The sequence below is a fragment of the Corvus cornix genome, chromosome 7, assembly GCF_000738735.6.
Source record: "Corvus cornix cornix isolate S_Up_H32 chromosome 7, ASM73873v5, whole genome shotgun sequence".
Taxonomy (NCBI): Eukaryota; Metazoa; Chordata; class Aves; order Passeriformes; family Corvidae; genus Corvus; species Corvus cornix.
Window position 1 is genome coordinate 18260730 of NC_046337.1, and position 13226 is coordinate 18273955.

The window sequence follows — 13226 nt, forward strand, 5'->3', positions numbered from 1 at the left end:
TGGAAGAAAATCCATCTGAAGGTTTGACATTAAAGCAAGGTAAAATATCAAAAGGGAAAAATAATTCTCAACAGAAAACCAAGGCCCATAAAAAAAAAAGATTGTTAAATCAATATATCAATAACTCAGGAATATTAGAGTGAAAATTGATTTGATTTCAAAGAAAAATATGCATTATTTCTAATGATGTTCTTTTGAGATAGGATGGTGTTCTCCTTGCTGGAGGTTTTTTGACTCTTTCTGTTGGAGGAAAATAAAAGCTCACAACATTTCTTATTTAACAGAGCAACTGTTTGCATTGTTTGGGAAAGAGAGGTTTGTTTGTCTATTATTAAATAAGATTCCAAACCAAGGAGCTCTATTTCCAGCAGAGAAATGAAAATCAAATAAACATGCAGAAAGTATTTTTAAAACACAGCTAAGAAAGCTTCCAAGCTGTACTATTTCTTCAATGAGAACCTCTGTAGAGCTAAAGCTTGCAACAAAACCAGTGCTTTCTCACAGAAGAAAGATTAAGCACAGCTAAAAATATTCACATGCTCTATTTTCTTTAACTGAGAATAGTAATCCTGATAACCATACACAAGCAGCAGAGTTGACATTAATACAAGTTCCCAAGGGAAACATTTCATAGATAGATTAGGGACTCATCCTTTAACCACCTAAGGCACTCTGATCATTTACAACAGCCAAACAAAGCACATGCTCCTTCTGAACTGGATAACCTCCTAGCAAATAAAAACAAATCCAGGAACCCTGAATTCTACAAAAATTCCCATGGTATTCCATTTCTGCATTAAAAAAAAAACATTTCTTAAGCCATGAAAAAAATGCAGTTTTATCCACCTGTCTATCCCATGAAGATTTTAACTCAGAACACATCTACTAGAACTCCAGTTAGTAAGTGTTTAAATTTACTTCATAAAGAGCTGCATGTTTAATTGTGGGACCTTAACTCAGGAGAGAATTCAGGTGAAGTGTCAAGTTTTTAATTGGTTGCTACAGCTCAGAACAGCAGGGGTGGTTCTGAGCCCCCCTTGAGTCCTCCACTGTTGCACACTGCACAGTCAGAGTTTCCCCTTCATTGTGCTAAGGCTGGGCACAGCCACAGAACTCTACAGGAATCCAGGAGCCAACATCTCGGCTTCTTCTCATTTTCTAATGCCCTGACATCAGCTCTGAGTGCTAGAGCTGTACACAGTGATACTCACAGCGAAGAGCAACTTTCTCAAACTCCAGGCAGCTATGTGAACTTAAGTCAGAGTACCAGGGCAGCTGCTGGGGAAGAAAGTGAGAGCCAGGTGAAAAGAAAAGAAAGTACACAATCAGATCTGGTTTAACTTGCAAGCAGCCATAAAAGAGAACACCTGGTATTCCTTGTATCCACTACATTAACACAGCAACTCATTATACTGACTTGTCAATTTCTACAAAAAAAGAATAAATATTTAGTTGAGCATTCTAACCTTGTTACAGCTCCAAGGGCTGGCTGGATAATCTGGCATCTGCTGTTCCACAGTAAGCATAAAACTACAACAGTGGCAGCTCAGAACAGCAGTCAGGCTAGAAAAACCAGCATGCTGAGAAATTTTTTTCCAAGCTACAGTCAAGATTGTCAGAAACAGCACTGCACTTTTTGGAGGGAGACCTATTTAAATGTTGCCAGATTACAGGAGTGATCTGGCATTTTTTTGTTCGTGACTTGAATATTCCTAGTGAATTACTATATCTGTCAGATGACAGGAGTTCCATAGAGACCTTCAGTTTCCTCTGGAATCTAGGGTTTTGGTCTCCTACAACGGACTCTTTTCTTCTTCCACCCAACACAGATGTGTCTACTCAAAACAAATAGTGATCTTCAGGTTTACATAAACACTGTGATCTCACTTAAAGTACATTAAAAAAAAAGATCCAGTAACAGTCAAAAGAAAAGAACCTATCCTAAGATAACACCAAAACCCAGCTTCCAGTCTCAAGCACTTTTTCCCCTCAAATGCTTTTGATACCTCACTATCTTGCTCCCACTTTTCTTTTTCACAGGATACCAACACACTTGGACAAAGCTTGGAAATAACTCTGCTGATCTCTATTTGTGTATTACCCTCCTACACATTTTTTCACCCTAGTATCCACATACCACCCCCTAATGTTTTTTTGATCTCATTCCCACAGCAACACACTCCAGCAGGGAACATTACCAGTAACTATTCCATAGGCACCCAGCTATGACTTCAGACTTGACAAAGTTTGAGTAAACAGCTTTTAAATACAACATTCAGGTAACAGCACCAGTGTCGTTCCACTCTTTGAGGTTGCCTTGCTTAAGGCAGATACATTAAGAAGAACAACATAATCATCCCAAGAAGAGTTATGTGCACATTTGGAACTCAGCTGGCAAATTGGCCCCCGGAATGATTAGCATTCAAGTGGCTCCTGATGGGCATCCATCCACAAAGGAGCTAACTACCTGCTTCAAACATCCAGCAAGCTCTACAGTCCCAAATTCTAAAAATTCTTTCCATTTTGGCATTGCTCATTTACTTGTTCTTCATCAGTGTCATCGGGGTGAGAAGAACATGTAAGTACTATCTTGAAGTCCTCGGTCTAAGAAATGAAGCACATCTAAGAAAGGACTACTTGTTAGACCCATAATGGCCTAACCTCTGATCCTAGACAGTGCTACTACCACTTAGTAGCACAAGCAAAAAAGGTCTTGCACTTATTGATAAACATGTGCATACAATATACAGAGCAATGGCAACAGCTAATTCATTGCAAAAGAAAAATGTAGTTTCACCCTTACTTAAATTTCACCAAACTGAGCAAATTCAGATGCATACCCAAGTCCCCACCCCCACTCTGCTGCTGTGGCTTGGGCATAGAATGCTTGTTTGAAGCTACTTGCTGTCCCTTCCCACACTCTGCAACAGGAAGGACTTTCATTTATACTTGAACAAACCTGTGGCTATGTTGTGAGCTGACTCAACCGAACACTTGAAAGAGAAGGAAGAGAGCTCAAATCAGTATTCCAAGCCTGACACCAGACATTTGCCAACACTGCGCCACAGCTGATATCTCCAGAGACCCGTAATGTGATTGAAATGATTTGATAAAAACTCAGTTACATGCAAGTGAAAAGGTAAATTTCTTGGGTTTTCTGAAAACATCTCTCACTTCCTGAGACAGCCCTGGGAATCATGTGAAAAACACTTCTCTCCTGCTCTCCTTAAATTTTTCAAATACATCCACTAGGCCAAGCAACAGTGAATGGGAGCCTGAAGACACACAGAGAAGTGTTTCTGGCACTAAGGTAATCAAAGGTGTTTGGCCCTGCCCCTTTCCCCACACAACCACCTCTATCTCCTAAGCATGTTTTTGTTAGACACACAATGAAAATAACAAAAACAAAGGGGGTTTGCTTGGGTAAAGCAGGTCAAAAGCTGATATTTTGTATGCAAGCACATAGTTTTAAATATGATTTAAGGGAACAAATTAAATAATGCAATATTCTCAGAAACACTACAATTGAATTAAAGGTGGATCTCAACATGAATTCTAGTATTTCAAAAGATATCAATATTACACCTACCGAAATCCACATTTGCTCCAATATTCTAATGGCATATTAAGCCATAATACAGTTCTTCATGGTAAAATCCTGTGTCAACTACTGGCATCTACTTGTAATGTAAAAAAGTATCTGCTCCAGGGTACAGGATTGCTGCCCAGCAACAGCAGGAAAATTGTGTTCAAAAGGTAGAATACCAACCACAGCCACTTCTTTTTTTATTTGTAAGTATTAAATCACACATTTTCCTATCACTTCATAAAGCAAATTCAGCTCTGTGATGAACAGGAGCAGACTCTGTCAACTGGCCTGGCAGGAGCTCACTGCCATGAGTGCTGCTCAGATTCAGGCTAAGATAGATGAGCTATAAAACCACCTTCAAAGTAGGTCCAGCCAAGTTTCTCCTGCTAGGGGAAGAAACTATGTGTCATGGCCAGCCAGTTACTGGGCACACCTCCTATTCATCATATTCCAAAATATTCCAGCCAGTTGCTGGGCACACTCTCTATTCACCATATTATAAACAACAACGACAAAAAAATCCAGCAGAGGCCATTTTTAAAAAAATCTTTCCTTATTTACCTTGAATGTACAGAGAGAATAATTTGGGCATGTTTCTCACCAAATTCAGACAAATATTGTTATCCACAACCAATTTTAATAAACAATTTTTCAATAGGAAAGCATAATCCTGCATGCAAAAAAAAAAAAAAAAAAAAGAGACAGGATCGTTTCCCAAAGCTTGTCTCCATAAATCTGATAACAAAATTCTGTATTAAAGAGCCAGGAGTGATTAAATTATATAGGGGTTCCAAGCCTTAACAAACACCAGTGCTTGAAAATTCACAAAACACTACCTTCTTAGCAGTTAGCATAAACAAACTTTCTCAGTTGTTAAGAGTTACCAGCAATTACTCCACAGAACTTCAAGCAGTGATTTAAGAACACATTGGCTGGTAAACAGTTTTCAGCTGCAGATTAACAATACTTTCAACCTGGCTAGACAAGTTAACAAGAAGTTAATGCAGTATATTACATCATTTGGTAATACATTTAAAGAAAAATGCTATTTCAACTGAAATTCCTCCCAGATTGCACAAATTTTCCTATCTCTCACATAGGGAGAGGGAACCACAGTAACTGCATACCATTCAAAAATGTATCTGTGGACCAGTTTCAGTAAAACTGGGAGTTGTCTTTTTTTCTGGTATATCCACATTTTTTTCCTCAAATCCAGCGACTTGGTGAGCAAATGATACCATCTTAAGGAAATAGTTAAGACTGTCAATAAAGAACTTCTGCAGCAAGAAAGTCATGGCAACTTGATTTTCTAAGTAATAAATGATATGTGAACAGCTGATAAAGGGCCTGAAAATCTCTCTGCAGAGCTAATGCAATGAGCACTATTGTTAGCTACATGTTTCTCAAAACTGAGAAATGGATGCTAACAGATGCTTGAAGACACATAAAGGGAATTTAGACATCAAGCAGCAGCCAAAATTCACTACACGAAACAACTTTATGGCCGGCAACGGGCCTAGAGGAACTGTCAGAACAGCCAAAGTTTTAATTGTGTATTTTTGCTTGTTTTTAAATTCCTGTTCACAAGTAAAACTGAAGACATTCAAGACATACTGCTTTTGCCACTTTCTAACTTGGAATAAAGCACTATTATCCTACACCCAGTCCTTCCAAACGTGCTTATGTACCCGGAGTCTCAAAAATGCAGTAATTATCTATAAGTTAATTATACCTTCTACATTGATTAACAATATAAAATTCATTTCTTAATGGTTACATATAAATGTGGAATGGTGACAAGGCCTTAAGTGAATAAATACCCCTCCCTTTTTGAGTCTTCCATACAGCCATGACTTCAAACTGATTTGATTATTGCTGCAAATACTACAGTAAATTGCCATCATCTGCACCTGTTTACACTGTAGGCACTTGGTCAGAAATCCAAGTAATCCATTTTTGTAAACAGCATGGAAGCTTCACGAAAATGTTCACGTTAAAAAATAACACCCACCATGTATTCTGTCCATTCTATTTACAGATAACTTCAGCAGTCTTGCCAGTATTTTTATTCACTCTCTCTTTCCTACTGAAATCACCGAGTGAATTAATTTTCTTGAAACGTACCTGACTAGTTAAGGAAAAATCCTCCTCCTACTGATCTATAACTGAGGTAGTTTTATTTAAGATTTAAAAAACATGTTCTATAAAGTTGTATTTTCTGACATACTACAAGCAAAATTAAAACAGAGGGCCCTAACATGTAAAAAGAAACAAGCCAGCCCTTTTACAACTGCCAACAGATGCTGCTTGTTTATTTTCTTTTCCCCAGTATCGGCACTTCCCAGAGCACCGAGGAGGGCACAGTCCTCCCACACCGCCACCACTCTCACCCAGAGAGCTCAAGTTGGCTCCGCACACCTGAGGATGCTCCGACGGGCAAGCGTCGACCTGCAGGGATTTCCCAGAGGCGCCGATCCCGGCAGTGCCGTGCACCCAGCAGGTCCCGCGCCGGCAGCGCCACAGCCTGGCAGAGGCACCGGGACGGCGGTGCCGGCGGGCGGGTCGCGGCTCGTCCCTGCGGGAATGCCCGCGGCGCGGGGCTGGCGCTGCAGCCGCTGCTCGGTCGGGCACCGCCAAGGAGGGCTCCGGCGGCCCGACGGGCTGGCGGCGCAGCCCCACCGCGGGGAGCGGCCGGGGTGCCCTCGAGGCGCGGCGCCCCCGCTGCCGTTTAACGGTCGCGCCGCTCCATCTGCCCGGGTCCCGCCCGGGGCTTCCGCCTCGGCCCCGCCGCGGGAGCCCCGGGAAGGGGCACGGGCAGCACCCCCGCCCCAGCGCTGGGGAGCCGCCTCTCGCCGCTGGCTGCCTCCCAAGCGCCGCACCTCACAGCCGGACGCGCACGGCACCGGCCTCCCCGACCCGAGCTGCCCCCTCGCTCTCACCTCACCTCACCCCACCCAGCCCTGCGCACGGCCCGGCACGGCCGGGCTCCCGCCGGCTGTCCCTCTGGAGCCGGGGGCGGCCGCGCTCCCGCCCGCGCCCTCAGCTGTGCTTACCCGGAGGGTGGCAGGGCGGCCGCCGGCCGAGCGCCGCCGTCCATGCCGGCGGCCAAGGGAGCGCAGGGCGGGCGCAAGCCGGGGACCCGCCCGCACAACCTCGGCTCCCCGCCTCACCTGCTCGGGGCGGGCTGAGGAGGGCGGCTCTGCTCCGTAGCCCCTGGCGCCGCCTTACCCCCGAGCCCGGGCATTCCCCGCTGTTTGCAGCGGGGACACTAGGTGTCTGCTCGGGGTGGCGGCCGTGGTCACGGGCTGCGCCAGGCTCCTGCCGCTCCCGGAACCACACCTTGGGCGGAGGGGAAAAAAACACAGAAGAAAAAAAAAAAAAAAACAAAAACCAACCCAAACCCGAACTTGGCGGCGAGAAACTTGAAAGGCGGAACCTTCCCCGCTCCGGCACGCGCGGAGACACAGAGACTCCCTGTTCCCGTTCCAGCGCCTCCTCCCGCCCCCACACACCCGGCTGTCCCTCCAGCTGCGGCCGGAGTGGGGACTCCGCTCGGCCCCGGCCGCGGGCTGTCAGCGGCCAGCGGGGGCAGGGCCGCTCCTCTCGGCTGGAATTTTCCTCTCCCCGAGCGAACCGTCCCGGCGGCCGCCTCGGGCTCAGCCCTTTCCCATTCCAGCCACCAGGGCGCGAGGCGAAATCCCCACAGGTGGGGAAAGCCAGGCGCGGAGCCCGGGGCCGGGATGCCGTCGGACCCCGCGGTGGGGTCCGGCACCCTCAGGAAATCCGTTCTGCCCGGCCATCGGGGCTGGGCCGCCCTGTGCCCGCTGCCGAGCGCGCCGGGACGCGGCTGAGCCCCACCGTGTCACGGGTGACGAGCTCCCGGGGTCAGGGGTGATTTCAGCCTGATCTGCGTTTGCTCGCCGAGCATGACGGCACCTCAGCTTTTCTATGCTGAGCAGATCGGGCACTAATGCGCTGTGTACCTGTGTCAGCACAGAGCGCCGTTCCTGCTCTGCCGTGGGACCAGATGATATTGCACAGTACATACAACTCTTTATACAGGTAATATTTTGCCCAGTGCTTAACAAAAGTTGAAAAATAGCCAACGTCAAAGCATTTATACCTTTCTTCTCTATAGGAAGAAAGTAGAACGTTGCATCCAATTATAAAGTCCTTTTTTTGACTAATTCTAAGATTATGTATCTGGAAAAAATTAATATCATTGACCATTCGATGTCAATATTTATAATACTTGATGTTAATATTCTTCATAGCTAGTGTAATACTGTATGTAGCATTGTACAGCTATTGTACTTTAATAACATTTTGCTTCTCCCTGTATATGCCCTCTCATCTGCACTGTGCTTCTTCAATAAAGATTTTTTTTCTGCTTTTTCACAGGAGACTAAGCCTGAAGCCACCTGTTTCGAGAGACCCTAGAGGTTGTTCACACCCTGAATAACCACATGCCATTATCAGGCACACCTCATTAATCTGTGTATGTTTCTTAAACCAAAAACTTAATCACTGGTGAGTCAGATGGATTTTCCATGGTCCAGTTCTCAGAGAGGCAATGTTCAATGAATTGATCAATTAAGAGTCTCAGGAACCATTTCATTGAAGACCTTATGTAAGTTTTGGACCTGTTTTCTCTTTTGACAGTTCTATTCTCACACTCCTCAAATTGTTTGGCCACTTCTGCTTGAGATCGCTCAAAGAATGACCAGCAAAGGTATGAGCAAAAGTCAGATTTATTGTTAAACTACAAAGCACAACAAATTCCTTGGCAAATTTCATTCTACTTACAAAGGGCAACTAAGGCACAACAAGGGGAAAGCAAGCAACAATGAAACCAAACAAAATCCAGGCAATCAAAACAGGAATTAATTGTAACTACCTAGGTGTATGTGTGTGTCTGTGTGTAAAGACAGTGTAAACCTTAACAACCTAACAGAGAAATAACACTTAACAGCACTTAGCCTAAATTATAACTATAACTTAACCTAACTTCCAGATTTGCTATAGCATATGCACGGAGGGTATGCACGCAGGCAGAAAGAGTCAGTGCAAGATAAGGTACCTGTGGAAAAATTTCCCTCATAGGTCAGTGAAAATACTCACTTCGGATGCTTTTGCATCTCCCAACAGACGAAGGATCGGGCCTTGAGGAGAGGATATCAGCCCAGGAGATGCCGTGGTTCAGTGATCCTCCAGGTATAGCAAACCTCAGGGTTTGCTGGCTCTGAGAGGCATCCCACTCAGAGGGAGATGCTGGTCACAGGCCCACTGTGGTCCAGGAGAGCTCAAAGGGCCCCATTTTGGACTACTGTTTATAGGGTCACAAGAGAGTGGGCTTTAGTCATAACAATGTTTCATCCTGGCTACAGTTTGGGTCAGCACTTTCTTTAAAAGCGTGAGAATAGGAGTGTTATGCCATTCAGGCCAGAGAAATCTTTTCCAAGGCTGGTCAGGAGAAAAACAGAAGCTTGTTAGAAGTTCCTGAGAGCAGACAGTGTTTTTTGATAAGCTCAGAAAGAGCTGAGCCCAGGTGATGTTTTCAAGGATGAGGCCTAACAAGCATTTTCTCAGATCACACTGCAGCCTGGAAAGGGGCTGAGGGGGTGAAGAGGGAGGATGCACCAGCACAACTTCCTAGGTTAGGACGAAGGTTGACAAATTCTTTTTTTGACTGTTCCTGCAATCAGGCCACGGTAACTTTCTGCATTCAGTTTGTAGCATTAGTTTAAGTACAAAAGAACTCTCTGTTTCCAACCAGCTACTTCTTGAGCAAAACCGTTATGTGACAGCACCTTCTAAATTGTAATGAAACTTCCATGGTGCAAAGGTGTGAGATGATTCAAGATTATAATGATGTTTCAACTGAAGACCCTGTAGCTGATTGTGTATTAATTAGAATAATTACATGTGTTTGTGTCATGTTGTGATCCCTTCTAATAAACTTTGCTTCACCACCAACAGATAAGGAACTGTTGTAGCACTCCCTTTATAATCTCATTTGAAAGCTAGTACATGCTATAGTCTAATTCTTTTGGCAAGTATTAATGCCAGAAAGATTGCAATCTATTGAATAGCTCACATGGGCTCATACTAGAAACTCAGCAATGCCAGGCAGAAAAGTGACATTAGGGAAATAACTAAAAAAAAACATTATCAATGGTGACAATTTCCAATAGAGCCTGGGAGATTATGTAAAAATGCAGTTCACTAAATAATGCCAATCTCATTTTAAGAGGGGAGGGGTTATGCTTATTGTCTTACACCGCCACATGTCTTACTCTTATCTTGGTTGTTAGCTAAACACATCTGAAATTCTGATCACTAGAAACACTGTAGGCTCTAAACTTGAGTGCCTGCAGGCCATGGTCTGCAGTGGCAGTTTTACAGTAACTAGACTTAAAATAGTTGAGTTACCGGAGATACCATTTCTCTTAGGGGTCTCAGTTCTTAGAGACAGATTCTGGACTCCTATGGCACTTCATTTCTTTATCAATAGAAAATCAGTTCTGTGTTCAAATTTCAAAAGTTGACAGCATCAAATGCTCTTTTTAAAATTTTTCAATTTTTATAAAGTTTCCAACTTTGTCCTGAGCTCAAGACATCATTCATACAAAGCAAACATAACTCTCATACACAATAAACAGAAGGCCACATCAGAGAATACCAAGTGGGTTATTAACACACTATTCATTGTCTCTCCTATTGAATAGCCAATGGAAAAAAAACCCCCACAACCAAACATTTCAAGTTCCCTCGATTTTTCAACCTGATCCATGAAGATATCATTGTAACAAATAATCAAGTGGTAGATTATTAATTGCACCATTGTAATAACGTAATCTTTTGTTGATGGTTTGAGGTAAAACAATCATTTATCTGGAGGCATTAATCCCTGTGGCAAGCTGCCAGCCACTGCACTTGGTGCATGTACTCAGTGCTATTGTGTATTTAGCATAAATGTTTGCAGATTCTGATTACTGTTAGCATAACCTTCAAATTATGCATGTAGTGAGAACTGCTAATTGCAATTGGTATTTGAAGGAGAACTTCTATCTTAGGTAGAGACGTTAAGTTCCAGGTGTCTTACTAACTATGGGATTTTTATATAAGTTAAATCACTAAAAACAAAGCTTTGCTTGTTCTAAAACAGCAGCAATATCCCATGGCATTTTTCGTAACAGTCCAAAGTCGTCCTAGTACTTGTGGTTGCTCTCCTTTGTTCAAGAAGTTGCCAGAAATGTGAATACAAATATTTTTGAATGAAAGATGTAGAAATGTAATGTAATGTAGAAATGTAATAGACAGTATGATTTTCAAAGAGGTATGCCCATTATGCATAAGGTGAAAGCTTTTTGAAGTGTTAAATAGACCAGGGGAACCTTAGAATATTTTTCACTCCTGTAAAGGTCTGCTTACAAGGTCTTTTAAAATTTCTTAATAGGTAACAGGTTATTAGTGACATTTTGTGATTTAAGGATGTAACCTGAATGCACTCCTAATGTAGTTTTTTACATTGAAAATCATACTGTGTCACACTGTAGTTGTTTTGAATAACACTGTGCAAAGTAGGTGTCAGATTATGAACTGAAAGGTGTTCTTAATTTTCTGATGCATAATTAAAATATATTAGAAAGCTGAGCTGTTTATTCCATACATTTTATCATGTATAGCAGACATGATAAAAATCAGGTTTTTACCCTTCTAGTATAAAGATAAAACAAGGAATTATTATATGATTCTTCATTTTGTTTAAATGAAAACTAAATCCATATGTAATTCCTTTTCTACAGAGTAGTCAGTCAGCTTATGTTGCGTGCTGTTGAACAGCTGCTGTTTCTGCGTTTGCATTCCAGAATGCGGGTTAGGTTTTGGGAGGCATGCACACACATGTATACAGCCACTGAAAGCGTTGCTGTAGGCACAGGGACAGGTTTGGGAGCCCATTTAAACTGTGCCCTTCACTGAAGAGCACTGTCCCCCATACACAGCACTGGTGAGGCCACACCTCGAATCCTGTGTTCAGTTCTGAACTACAAGACACTGAGGTGCTGGGGCGTGTCCAGCTTTGGCCTGATAGACTAAGCAGAAATAAGTCTACAAAAAAGTACCCCACATACTACTAGGACTAAGTAATTTCTGCCTTTTTGTTTTCCCAATAGTAAATACTACATATAATACTGTCCCAAATAGTTTTTGCTCCTAATACATGTATTACAGGCATTCACTTTCTTAGAGATACATTGTTCTTTTAGGTCGTGTTTAAGGCCTGTGTGATAATACTATGATGTACTCTCGTTACTACCTTTGTGTTTTCACTCTGGTAGTATTTTATTTTTGCCTTTGAATCATCAAAGCAAATGTTTTACTGCTTACATGTCATGATTTCTAAGTTATTTTGTTGTTGAGCAGTATTTTTGGGGATGCATTAAATAAGAATTAGTGAGGTATTCCTGTGGATTAACATTGCAATTGAGTAATATTAGAAAGCTTCAGATGATGCTGAGTAGTGAGTGATATAAGGCGTAGAATCACATATGCTGTAAAGGATCCTGTTGCAAAGTTAATTATTTTTTAAAACAGTTTTGTCTAATTCTTTCAAATCATGTTAGCCACAGTAGTTGCAATGAAACATAGATAAGAACTAATTTAAATGTTAATCTTAGCGGGGGTTTAGAAGAAACTACAAATTCACTAAATTTCTCTCATGCACTAAATTTCCACATTATGAATGCACATAGTGTGCAAAATCCTCAACACTGAAGTCTGCAAAGCCTAAACAGTAAAAAACATTTCTGAAGAATACCACCTCTGGAAAGAAATACATTCATAATATCTGTTCAATTGATTAGTAAGGCATTAACTTATGGCTTATTGTATCATATAACACTACAAGAAACATAATCTCCTTTTTCTATTAGAAAAATTCACTTAGATCCAAAAGAGATTTGGGGATTTCTTCAACAGCGATACAGAAAATGTAGCAATAGCTATGCTATAAGCAGATGAGTTCTCTTAGGTCCCGAAATCTATATTGCTATGGTTATACTGTGTCATGAAAACAAGATACATTAGCCGAGGAGAAGCCTTATGCTGCACAAATTTGTATCTCTTGGTACTTAGCCAGCTTGCTCAGAACTAGCCTGGGTAACTTTACAGCTCTCATGCTTCTGGACAGCCTCGGAGGTGCTGCATACATTTAGTAGAATCTAATGCCGTTATGTTAAGATGCTTTTGAAGCATGGAGAGGGAGGTAAATGCTTCTACTAGATGATAGGAACTGTGTACTTTGATTAGACAACTGAATAAATGGGGAGGAGAGAGGGAAGAGACGCTCCTCCTCTGGAATGCTAACAAGAAAGTGAAGTTGCTCTGCGTGCAGTGTGCTTATTCAGGTCTGCTTTAGGAACCTACAGCTGGAAGGGGCCCCACAATGAGCTCCAAAGGGACACATCATGTCTATTTTAAACACAAGATGGTACTGAGATGTTCAGCACAGACAAATCAAAGATAATTTTGATTACATATGTGCACACAGTGAATTCTAAGGACCTGGAGAAAAGTATTTGTTGGGAAAAAAGGCTCATCCCACCTTCATATGCTGGCAGTTTCAAGAATACAT

The 13226-nt window shown here is 42.4% G+C and overlaps 1 protein-coding gene and 1 long non-coding RNA gene across 4 annotated transcripts in view; one reads left to right on the plus strand and one right to left on the minus strand.

Moving 5' to 3' along the window:
* Positions 1-6941, minus strand: part of COBLL1 (cordon-bleu WH2 repeat protein like 1) — an 81383-nt gene extending 74442 nt beyond the window's left edge. Inside the window, exon 1 of one of the 3 annotated variants that reach the window (XM_039554987.1) lies at positions 6760-6941. In XM_039554987.1, coding sequence (XP_039410921.1) covers positions 6760-6833 — 74 coding nt within the window. In that variant the 5' untranslated portion in view covers positions 6834-6941. Of the gene's footprint in view, positions 1-1211; positions 1276-6642; positions 6739-6759 lie in introns of those variants that run through there. The other 2 variants (XM_039554988.1, XM_010406870.4) reach the window with 2 other exon arrangements.
* Positions 6942-7252: 311 nt separating this feature from the next.
* LOC109145696 lies at positions 7253-9558 on the plus strand. The gene is made up of 4 exons (XR_002047335.3): positions 7253-7651; positions 7991-8119; positions 8252-8321; positions 8738-9558. It is a non-coding gene; the product is annotated as an uncharacterized LOC109145696 (long non-coding RNA).
* The last annotated feature ends 3668 nt before the right edge of the window (positions 9559-13226 follow it).